The 12,691-nt window shown below is 38.5% G+C and overlaps 1 protein-coding gene across 1 annotated transcript in view; it reads right to left on the minus strand.

Annotated features, from left to right (window-relative positions):
- The window catches only part of LOC136706831 (macrophage mannose receptor 1-like), a 29,631-nt gene that overhangs the window by 5,676 nt on the left and 11,264 nt on the right, over positions 1-12,691 (minus strand). The window contains exons 19-28 of the mRNA XM_066680486.1: positions 12,581-12,681; positions 11,846-11,988; positions 9,820-9,922; positions 8,583-8,725; positions 8,066-8,171; positions 7,536-7,768; positions 6,584-6,749; positions 5,035-5,193; positions 831-947; positions 412-621 (exon numbers count right to left, since the gene is read on the minus strand). Coding sequence (XP_066536583.1) covers positions 412-621; positions 831-947; positions 5,035-5,193; positions 6,584-6,749; positions 7,536-7,768; positions 8,066-8,171; positions 8,583-8,725; positions 9,820-9,922; positions 11,846-11,988; positions 12,581-12,681 — 1,481 coding nt within the window. The remainder of the gene's footprint in view (positions 1-411; positions 622-830; positions 948-5,034; positions 5,194-6,583; positions 6,750-7,535; positions 7,769-8,065; positions 8,172-8,582; positions 8,726-9,819; positions 9,923-11,845; positions 11,989-12,580; positions 12,682-12,691) is intronic.

A 12,691-nucleotide genomic window follows, 5' to 3' on the forward strand; every position in this document is an offset into this window, starting at 1 on the left:
GTATTTAACAGGTATTTGTAAATAATATTTTTAACGTGGCCAGCACGGTGGTGCAACAGGTAATGTCTCTGTCCCACAGGTCCTAGGGTTGTAATGTTCTGGCAAATGAGAGTTTACAATCAGTCAGAAAGAGGCTTATTGAAAAAAGATATTGTAATCAAGTGTGAGACTTCTCCAATTTCCACTTCAACACAGATTCTGCAAGAAGTTTAAGAACCACTGTGTACTAATAGTAATAATAATGAATAGTGAGGGTCCTCAGAACTGTGTAATAATTCCGGTATATCTCATTTTTGTTAGAGGAATCAAGCAATACCTGAACTTTATCCTATACTTTGCTATACTACTCATGTTTATTACTTCCAGTTCTTTAAATATAATTGTACAGGAACCTAATAAAGGACAAATTACCTTTGGTGATTTTGCAGATGAATTGTGCTGAACTGTATCTGCAGTGGCGTTTCACCCATTTTTTAGTAATTGAATGAATAGACGCACAGTCATTATCACGATAATATGAAAAATAAGAGCTATCATCATAATCATCATCATCTCGACTGTCTTCAGACTGGTCCCAGTTAGTGTAATCCACCACACTGTTGTCCGTCCACAGCCAGTGTCCTGTATGATTCAAAGAGGAAACTCAGCTTGTTAATTTATTTTAAAACACTGCAGTGTAAAAGTGTTTTAATCAAGATTCTATCATAAGGAAAAAAATATACATTTTAGAATTTAGAAATTAGAAGTAGCTCAATGAAAATATTTCAAAAATGACCAAACAATTTTGGGATCCATGAGTATATTTCAAATTAGAAATAGGTTTTATTTACCCCCATAGGTTTTGTAAAGGCCTATCCAGAAACTGCCATAATTATTCCCAAGAACACTTATGTAATATTCTATGAATGATGACTCTTTTGTGTCTTGAATGCTGACAAGGCTGGCTCCTGGAAAATAAACACACAAGCAAATAAAAAAGCTATACAAGGATTATTCTTCCTTTATACAAAACACAAAACTCCTATACTGTCACTTCTTTTTTATACAGTTTTTGTTCTCTAAAATGCTGAATAATATAAATTGTGCATAATATGAATCCATTTTTTCCCAGAAGAAATAATGGAGGGTGTCACATCCTGGCACTTTCTTGTTTTTTTTTCCCCTGCCATGTGGCTCTGTCTGTTTGTTGTTATTCCTATCCCCGCCCTCGTTCCACCCTAGCTCCACCTTTGTTCCGCCTCTTTGTCATTTTCCTTTGTTATCTGTGTCAGGTGTCTCTTGTTAGTTCGTGTATTTAAGCCCTCTTCCCTCACTTCCTGTTATCGGTCATTTGTGTTGTTGTTTTGCTCTGTTCAAGTCAAGTCGTGTCGTTTCGTTCTGTTTCCCAGTTGTTGATGTATTGTATTGTTTTCGTTCTCGTTCTCGCTCATTCTTTGTATTGTTTCCTTCCTTCTCCCTGTAAAGTCATGCCATAGTCATTCATACTCATTTATTATTGTAGTGTCGTTTCGTGCTCTTTCCTATGTTTATAAGTAATGTTATTTCGTGTTTCTCGTCAAGTTCGTGTGTCTGTTTGATCTATATTAAACTATCTGTGTTGTAGCGAGTGTGTCCGCCTCCGTAAGTCCACTCTTCACGTCCCCCTGACAGAGGGTTTATTCTGGTTAGATGGGGAATGGAGTAGACGAGAATTCCATTCTCTTAGACGAGCATGAGGCAACTCTGGATGCTTCCTGTGTCATGCTCAAGGACAACCAAGCTGATTTCTAAGATTAAATCTCCAGGTGGTGATATAACTTTAGACCCAGTAGGAAGGGGTGTCCATAGTCCGCACCATCACTTTTATAATACATCATTAGTGGGCTGCTGACACTTGGCAGTTTATCTTTCGCAGAAGTACATTAATCTATAGGATTTTGCACCACTGTGTTAATGAACTAAGCTAAATTTAAACACCATTCATTTTTCTGGGCCTGCAAAGTAATTCACAAAATGACATTTGGTGATGGCTGTAGCCATAAAATAAATAAATAAATAAAAATGAACAATGCTACACTTACATTGAGAAGCAGCAATTTTTTTCAACCTGCAGTAAAATGCAGTGGCTGATTTGAGTGCTGTGAGCACCAGCTCTTTGCAACATGACCCAGTCACAGTCACACCGCTCTAGGGACCTGGAGGTTGTGGGTTTGATTCCTGCTCCAGATGACTATTTGTGCGGAGTGTGGTGTGTTCTCTCTGTGTATATATGGTTTTCCTCCGGGTGACTGTCTGTGAGGTGTGTGGTGTGTTCTCTCGGTGACTGCCTGTGAGGTGTGTGGTGTGATCTCTCTGAGACTGCCTGTGAGGTGTGTGGTGTGTTCTCCCTGTGTCTGTGTGGGTTTCCTCCCATGCTCCAAAAACACACGTTGGTAGGCTGATTGGCGACTCAGAAGTGTCAGTAGGTGTGAGTGTGTGAATGAACGAATGTGTGTAGGCAGGTGAATGTGGGGAGACGAAGCGTAGATATGGCTTAACGTAGCACGAATTTCGATGTCTATTCGATGCTATTTACACTAATACTAAATTGCTAAAACTACTATTTGCTAATTTTAAAAGCTAGAGGGTCGAGAGAACGAGAGAAAATGGGTCAATGACTGGGCGCGCCGGGAGACTCCTCGCCTATTGGGGTCAGTGGCCATTTCCAGCCGCCGGCTTGGCGGAGGCTCGGGTTCGTTTCTAGAGTCATGGTTCGTTGGTGGAGGCAAAAACTATTCAAATGCTCGGTTCGTATCTTGGAAAGTTTGTTAGTAGAGGCGTTTGTAAGTAGAGGTTCCACAGTAGATGCTTTGTTTTCCTACCTGTAGATGGATATTCAAATTTTTTTTCGTAAAAGCCAGCAGCTAATTAGTTTTAATTGGCTCTGTATAAAAATAATAAAAAAACTATTTAATAAAATTATTTGTAATATATCCTCATGTCAAAAAAAAAAAATATTGAGAAACTCTTTCTGCTGTCAAAGGTCACATTCAGACATCTAGGTTATTAAAGGGAACTACAACTATACAAGAAATGAACATTAATTTTACCAGTCTGTATTCTCAGTTTTTGAGCGTATGTGGGACCTCATAAAACTCACTTTATTATTTGTACTTTAATGCATTTATATTAAACATCCATCCATCCATTATCCACCGCTTATCCGGGTCCGGGTCATGGGGCAAGCAGTCGGAGCAAAGAAACCCAGACCTCCCTCTCCCCAGCCACGGTCTCCAGCTCCTCCGGGGATATACCGAGGCGTTCCCAGGCCAGTCAAGACATGTAGTCTCTCCAGCATGTTCTTGGTCTGCCCCGGGGCCTCCTCCCCGTTGGACATGTCCGGAACACCTCACCAGGAAGGCATCCAGAAGGCATCTGGACCAGATGCCCGAACCACTTCAACTGGCTCCTCTCGATGTGGAGGAGCAGCGGTTCCTCTCTGAGTCTCTCCCGGATGTCCGAGCTCCTGACCCTGTCTCTAAGGGAGAGTCCAGACACCCTGCGGAGAAAACTCATTTCAGCCGCTTGTACCTGCGATCTCGTTCTTTCAGTCACTACCCAAAGCTCATGCCTATAGTTGAGGGTTGGGATGTAGATCGAATTTGCTTTTATGCTCAGCTCTCTCTTCACCACAATGGACCGGTGCTCATCCCTCATCCCTATCGCTTCACACTAGACTGCAAACTGGTCCAGCAAAAGCTGGAGGGCCTAGCTCGATGAAGCCAACAAGACCACATCATCTGCAAAAAGCAGACATGGAATCCTGAGACCACCAAGCCGGACACCTTCTGCCACTTGGCTACGCCAAGAAATTCTGTCCATAAAAATTATGAACAGAACCGGTGGCAACGGGCAGCCCTGATGGAGTCCAACTTACTGCCACCCATACGAAACAGACTCCTGCTCTGTTTATACAGGGACTGGATGGCTCATAGCAAAGAGCCCAGAACCCCATACTCCCAGAGCACCCCACACAGAATATCCCGAGGGACATGGTCGAATGCCTTCTCCAGATCCACAAAACACATGCAGACTGGTTGAGCAAACTCCCACGCACCCTCCAGGATCCTAGCGAGGGTAAAGAGCTGGTCCTGTGTTCCATGACCGGGGCGGAATCTGCATTGTTCCTCCTGGATCCGAGGTTCAACTATCAGTCGGACTCTCTTCTCCAGTACCCCCGCATAGACCTTATCGGGGAGGCTGACGAGTGTGATCCCATTAGAGTTGGAACACACCCTTCGATCCTCCTTTTTAAAAAGGGGAATCACCACCCCAGTCTGCCAGTCCAGAGGCACTGCCCCTGATGTCCACGCGATGTTGCAAAGACGTGTCAGCCAGGACAGCCCCACAACATCCAGAGCCTTGAGGAACCCGGGGCGAACTTCATCCCTGCCCGGGCCCTACCGCCAAGGAGTTTTCCTACCACCTCACCTTTATATTAAACTGTATGCCTTCAAATAATAATTTACAAATACAATAGGCTTTGGCTTAAATCTAACTCTGTACAGAATTTCCTCATTAGCAAAAATCATTCTGCACTTTAAACATGAATTTTACTGAAGGTAGCATCTCACCAATCTGAGTTTCTTCCATGGACAAAGTATATAATCTCTAAGCCCATTTCACATATCATATAAGTTCAGATGAGGTCAAAACAAAACGTTTTGACTATGTTTTTACGGGATGTGCACAACCCTCTCTCAGTAATCTGGATTTCAGTTTTCTCATTCATACATGATGTAGGAAGTACAAACAACATCAAGCTGGTCAGTCAACTAACTGATTTGATTCATTTATTCAGTGTTCATTATCTATAAGGTCAGACCTCCTCTTAACCCTACAAAATAGTGAGTGTTCCCTTTAAAAAAATGATAATGTGTTAAGTAGAAACACTAGTCTTTTACATTATACATTATATGCTATTCTGACATTATTACAGTGGCCTTCACTATACTATTAAAAAAAGTAACAACATTTATGGCATTGTTTCTAATCTCATTATGATGTTTTTCTCACCTCTTCTACCACAGATTTTAGAAGCTGAGGTCCATGATTCTGAATCTAATACAAATGCATAACAGTGCCCTCTGAAAGGTACCCATGTCATCAGTGGCTCCTCATCAATTAGCTCAGGGCACACTCCTGGATGCTGAGCTGGTAGAGTTGGAGCAACTTCTGCAAAGATAACATAAAATAAAAACCCTGCTGTGAACGTTTTGAGTTAAAGAGCATCATATAACTGTTAAAGATTAGAAGAAATGCATCCTCACCCCTGGAGCAGAAAAGCTGGGACACTGAGCAAAAATTTAAATAAAAATAGAGTGCAGTGATGTTCAAATCATTAAACCCTACATTTAATTGAAAATACAACACAGACAACATTCCAAATGTTAAAACTGTTGAATTGTTTCTGAAAACTATTTGCCCATTTTGTATTTGATGGCTGAAAAACATTACCAAAAATGTTGGAATAGGGAACAAATACTGGTAAAGTTGTGTAATGTGACCAAAAAATAAATAAATAAAATAAAACCACAATTAAGTTAACTTGAAATAAGTTAGTGATGTGACTGGGTTTGAAAAGAGCATCTCAGAGAAGCAGAGTCTTTCAGAATAAGGATGGGGAGGGGTTCACCACTCTGTGAAAAATTGCATTGGCAAAGAGTGAAACCATGGAAAGTATAATGCTTCTTAACTTAAAACAGTATAGAACTTGGGTATTACATCTTTCATGGCACATATTATTAAAAGTTTCAGAGAATCAAGAGAATTCTCTAATATTCAAGGGATGAGGCCCAAAAGCAGAATTGGCTTACTGTAGTCTTCAGGCCCTCAGATAGCAATGGATTAAAAACAGAAATGTTTCTGTAGTGGAAATCACTGGATGGGCTAAGAAACACTTCCCAAAAACACTGTCTGTGAACACAATTCATGACATGTTGCAATCCAGACGATGACTTTTCTGGGAAGGCCTTTTGTATTTCAGTAACACAAGACCAATACACATTCTGCATGGATTACAAAAACAGCAAGGCTTCTTATTCAAGGAAGTGTAGGAGCTAAATTAATCCAGATCTGTCACACACCGAATCACACTATAATGGAGACCCCAAATTGTTGAGCAGCTGAAATCCTATAACAAAAAAGAATCTGCAAATACTTCACTTTGAAAACCACAGTGGCTGATCTCCTTGGTTCACAGAGTGTTTTAAAAGAGGAGGTTATGAAACACAGTGGTAAACCTGCACCAGTGCCAACTTATTTTGGTACGTGTTGCTGACATCAAATTCAAAATGGGCAAATATTTTTAAAAAACTATTAAACTTTCTCAGTTTTAACATTTAAAATTCTGTCCTTGTACTACCAACAAATTAAGTCTAAGGTTTAAGTTATTTGCATATTGCTGCATTTTGATACATCTCTCAGCATTTTTGGAAATAGGGTTCTATGACTAAATCATAACTGAAATTACCTTCAGGGCTCAAAACAGAATTTTAGACTGGTCAGTTATTTAAGTGTGTACAAATGATTTTAACTTTATTCACTGCTGCTAAACATAACTCACCTGTTGATTTCTTACACAGACTGTAGTAGGTTGCATTGCACTTGGCAGTTTTCCAACTTCCTTCTCCATCCACATAAACACAGGGCTGGTCCTTCTTTGGTTCTTCGTAATCCCATTTCGCCATATTTAACTGCCAGTTATCAATCCACCGGAAATATCCATCTGTCTATTAAAAAATAATACTTACAATAACCAAGGTTGCACTTAGGTGTGCCTAATGCCATAGTCTGAAAGATGTAGCTGAATTCGCAGGTGTATGGGAGAGTACAGTCATATGAGTTGACCAGCTCTGACAAAAATCCCAGTCTACAGGAAATTCACCTGAGAATTTTGGATCTTCCAGCAGGACCATGATCCAAATTAAGAGGGTTAAAAGACTACAAAATTGAGCTTTTGAAAAGCTGAAGGGGATCTGGAACTCTGAGGATCTGGAGAGATTCTGTTTTGGGGAGTGTTTCTTCAATTACATCAAGCACGACAGATGTTTTATTGCTTTTAAACTGACAAAGGGATGTGGCACAAAATAATAAATGCTGAGTTGGCAAAAATTGATACATGCTTTTGTTAAATGAAGTGGTTTAAATAAATCCTTACTGTTATTGTAATTTTCATAACTAAAACTCATAAACCACCATAAAATACATTATAGCCACCAGCATGTTAAAGAACATGAGGTCCCTTGCTCTAATTTATTTATGTAATAATTCTATAAGTATGTAACAGTTTTGTTACTGTTATCAGGTGAGGGAAGAGTAGTATTTGCTTTGTTTTCTCCTCAAGGGAGGGAAGACCAGTGATTTATAACTGTTTATGTTTTACTGTTTTGCAATGAGCTGTACACTCCCCCTAGGTTCATATTTTCTGCAGGAAGTCCACTCTGTTAGTTACTAACATACTACTGTAATTTTGCAACATTGGGAAAAGTCACAGGTTTAATGCTCATCAGTCCTACCTCCTGACTGTTAAGGCCAATCCACAAGGGTTGTCCAAGTTTATTTGCCTGCAGCTGAGTGTAGTATTGAGTGTAGATGTCTCGAATGCTGGCCAATTTTGCCTCCTGAGACTCACAGTGTTGTTTCGCTTCTCCCCAGGTCAGGTTTGTTTGAATGATTAGGTAAGAAGCATTTCCAATTTTGATGAAGGTTTTGGGCTGCTCTGTGGAGTCTGGGATGGTTACATCTGGATCTGAAAATGGAGGAGACAAATGTATAAGAAAATGTTAAATGTTATAAAGGCATGCAAAAATACAAAAGAGGTTAAAGCCTCAGAGCAAATGAAGCTGACTTTCAAAAATGATCTAAAATATAGACCTATTTTTTACTCTATAAATCCCCATGTGTTTAAAGTTTTGATGATTTTACTCATCATAAAAACAAGGAAAACCTTTTTATAAGAAATGTGTCCAGATGTTTGATTAACAGTGTAGAGTTACTGTTAATTTAAGAGTGTGCCATAGTAACTAAATTGCTTTTTTGATCTTACCTAGAGGTCGACTGCATATAAAGCCACTTGTATCATTGCAGTCTTTTTTCACCCATATTCCTGGCTCTGATCTTTGCTGACCTCCCACAGCATAACACTCTGTCGTCTTTTAAACATAAACACCAGATCTTAATTCAATATTCATATATTTAATTTAAGAGAAAAAAATCACTTACAATAATGCTGTAAGATAAGGTGCAATGCAGTCATAATATATTCTTGACACGTTAAAGAAACACTAGGTAGTATCTTTACCTTATAATTACAGCTTTAACCCTATTATATTGTTTCACTGACCTGTAATAGGGAGAACAGAGCTTCTTCTACTTGCTACTCCAGTCTCAGCACTACAGAAACTAAACTATGTAACTTTTGGAGACGGGTAGTACAGAGCTATAAAAATAAATTACACTAAGCAACTGCACAGGTCCCAGGAGAAAAAAGACCAACACTTACCTAGTGTTACTTTTAGTGTTTATGTAGAAAATGTTCTAAATGATCAAAGTGGGTGACATACCGACATGTCGTATCTTGATTCTAAAGTGTTTGTGAATATGACCGAACTGCCATCCGTCCATTTATATGATTTACCCCCCAAATTACTGAAGCCAATCCATAAATCTTGGGCGTTGTCCTCTAACATCTTCAAAGTCAGAAATGCTAAATTAAAAAGGAAGAGAATAAAAGCTGTTAAGAAACTCAATGTAATATTTGCCACACTGCACTTGTTTACAAGTGTTTATTTGACTTTGGCCTCTCTTTGACGTCATATTTTGGGTAAAGGAAAAGTTATTCAGATGCTAATGCATTTCTCTACTCTTCTGTCTGAATCTGAGTGAGTTCATACACAAGCTTCAGTAAACGTATTATTTCACTTTAGTTTTGCTTTTTCCTGTGTATGAGACCACTGACACAAGCCTCACATTGTTTTGTCTCTCCTGCTGGACAAACATTTTAACAGTAGTTATTTAACTGCTGTATGTATAATAACTGGTTAATCACTGGTACAAAAGTGACATTTTCTTCAATCTCCATCTGTCTCCAATAGAGAAAAAGCTCTTCAACTTTTTGTTCTGGATTCAAAGAAAATGCAAATGTGGCCGAACTATTCTGTATGTCTATTAATGTTTACATGAAAGTTGTATCATGTAATGTGTTGGTGATATTATTGATTACATTAATTCAAAAATAATTTTATATAAATACATATATAATGTGGTGGCACTGTGGCAAAACTATGTCACACAATCAAATTTATATTGATTATATATAATTGTAAATTTTATAATGCATATTAACACTGATTTCTTATAATAAATAACAGATATAAATGTTAAAAATGTATATCAGAGTTTTTATATTATTTGTGTTTATATGTATTTTTATATTGCTTTATATGTTTAATTATATTTATATTAATCAGAAGGAACACTTGTGGAAAGTCTAATGAGCCTCTGTGCGATGGAGCTGGGCAATGGTCACCTGCTCCTTCCAAAACACAACATTTAAGAGTTAAACCAGTCATTGTGTGTTATTGCTGCCTACTTCTTCGTGTCCTCCTCCCACTTTGTGATAACTCAGAAGTGGTTGTTTAAAACTCCCAGGATTTCTGTCTGTGTGGGATTTTTAAAACTTTGTCACTGCTACTAACACGTCTCGTACAGAAAAACAAATAAGAGCGCTAAGTTACTTCCATGTTTCAAAATAAAGTGGATAGGATATGACATGGTGGTTTTTTAACAGAAATCACTGACCTTGCTGAAGTTTGTGAGTTATTGATGCCAGATTTCCTCCAACAGCCCTACAGAATTTTCTGGCATCATACCAGGTTTTCACCTCCAGGTTTATTCTGTAACACTATAAAAAAAACATATAAATGATATGCTACATGAATTGTGTAGAACACGAAACCAAACTGTTTTATGAAAACAGAGTGCACAAATTAACATCACAGCACCAACAGAACACTGCCCAGACCCAAGTGTGTGTGGAGTGACCTTACTGACTTTTCTATGGCTGTATAGCTCTGCTTCATGTAGCTTAGTCTTGATGCTTAGTTGACAGAGTTGGATGAGGGTGTAATATTTATGCTTCATTTGAATAACATATCAACAACAAAAATGGATAAGAAAATGTCGAAGCCATTTTGGTTAAGAATAAAAAGGGGGAAATTAAATACTTACTTAAAAGCTAGTATAAAACTAATGTTTTATATGTTACTTGCTACGGTAACAAACACTGAAAATATTTACTGTTGAAGTAGCTAATTTCACAAGTTCACATATCATCCAAACCACTCCACAGATGATGTTGTAGCTATCATTCTTCATCTGCACTGTAAAATATGTCTGTAAATTTTACAGTGAAAAACTGTAAATGACAGTAAATGACTGTAAACTCTAAAAAGGTTGAAAACAGTTTCTGTAACAGTGAAATACCATAAATACTTTTATCAGACAAGACACTACACTAGCACTGGAAGGAGCTGAGACTCATTAGGGAGATGCCAGCAAGATGTGCTGCTCCATATTTTCTGTGATTTTCCAAGTTTCTTTGTTTTTCTCTGTCTTTGAGACTTTTTGATTTTGGGTTGCATTGGGGCGATTATGTTGTGCATTTGTGTTCATGTGCATGTTGTGACGAAATGTTTGTTTTTCAGAAACGTTCGCCTGTGTTCCAAGTGCTGGAGTGTGGCGCTCATATACCACACATTTCTCTGCTCCTTTCCGCAATACCTCATTTCGAGGGCTGAATATAGGATGCAGTATGGCTATATCTAAGTCTCCATTCTCTCATCTGTCACACTATTTACATGTTAATTTTATGGCAAAAAAAGAGATAAAAAATAATATGCTACAGGTAAAAACAGCGTGGGGCAGATTCTGATGCAAAGAACTGCCACATTTTCCTTCAGCTGAGTGTTTCTTCTATATTGTCTTCACATGTACATTCTCACTTAGTTTTCTTTTATTCTGGCCTCTGGATTTAGTCCTTCTGGGCTTCGGAGTATTTCTCAGGCTTGGTCTCGGCTCGTTTTTCTCGTTTTTGCTTTGCCCTATTTATAATAAATTCCAAATTGCTCATGTCTGTCTCTGGCCTTTGCTTACATCCATTAAGCAGCTGAAACTGGGTTTTCTTTACACAGATTTCTCAAAAAAACTGGGGATCATGTCCCCTCCCGTACAGACGTAATCAACTACGGTGTATGCATAGCACACTGTATTTTTCTACAACACAAATTAATTTAATTGAGGTATGATTATGAAAACTGTGAAACATTATGTAATTTTCACATAGAACCTTTATATTTTCAGTTATTAATGAATTTCTTAATTAGGTAGTAAATAGTTCAAAGTAATTTGGCATACCACCTCTTGTTGCTTCACGTACCACAGTTTGAGAACCACTGAACTAAGCTAAACTTAAACGCCATGCATTTCTCTGGGCCAGCAAAGTAATTCACAGAATGATATCTGGTGACGGGTGCAGCAAAAAAAAAAAAAAAAAAAACCCGCAAAGTTGACAGTGAGAACCAGCCATTTCAAGAGAGAGGGAACTATTTGTAGTAAAATTTTGAATTTTACACTTTATTGATCTTCTGCAGCAGTCAGTGCTCTAAAATGAAATTCAGTAGTTAATAAATATAAACTGTTTTGTAAATTTCTGTTTTTCATATTTTGAATACACAGTCATAAATCATTTATAAATAATTTATATTTATATATATATTATAAGTGGTGTAGCAGGTAGTATCACAGTCACACAGTCTTGCACTTTTACCTTGTTTCGAAATTTGAACCAGCCTGGGGCACAGTCTCCTCGGGGCGGCTCGGTGGGGGCAGCAGTGGAGTTGACCGGGACAGAACCACTCCTTTCACACATAATCATCACATAATCACCACAGTTTACACTTTCCCAAAGGCCTGGAGAAAACAGTGATGTGTATTTTGATTAATTTTTCCCCACACATCTTAATATTCCTTAAAAACTAGTCAGCTGTATTCCTCTTTTATAAGTTTTGTATTATATTTCGTTGTATTTCAAATGTGTTACAATATATAAATATAAAATAATCTATTTTATTTAGGGCAGCAGGATGGCACAACAGTTAGTGTCACTGTCCCACAGCCCCAGGGTCCTGGGGTCATGTATTCGAGCCCCGCTTTGGTTGACTCTCTGTGAGGAGTTTGGTGTGTTCTCCCTGTGGGTTTCCTCCAGGTGCTTCGGTCTCCTCCCTTGGTGCAAAAACACATTGCCTACTCATAGGTGGACTGCCTACTCAAAAATGTCCATAGGTTGAGTGTGTGAATGTGTGTCGCCCTGTGAAGGACTGGTGCCCAGTGATTCCGGGCAGACTCCAGACCCACCGTAACCCTGAAATGGATACGTGGTTCCAGACAATGAATATATCAAAAAAAAAAAAAATACATCATGCTTATGTCATCACTAGAAATTACTACATATTTCAAGGTTTAACCCCATGCTTATCTTGACGGACCCATTGCCATAACTGACCTTGAGAGATAGTCATTTTCACACAGTTCTCCTCCTCGTTCAAAAAAGCCGGCTGGTTTTGTTCCCATGCCTGAAATACTACTGGAGATCCATCCATCCACCTTAACAATA

Source organism: Hoplias malabaricus, chromosome 9 (assembly GCF_029633855.1).
Source record: "Hoplias malabaricus isolate fHopMal1 chromosome 9, fHopMal1.hap1, whole genome shotgun sequence".
NCBI classification, from domain to species: Eukaryota; Metazoa; Chordata; class Actinopteri; order Characiformes; family Erythrinidae; genus Hoplias; species Hoplias malabaricus.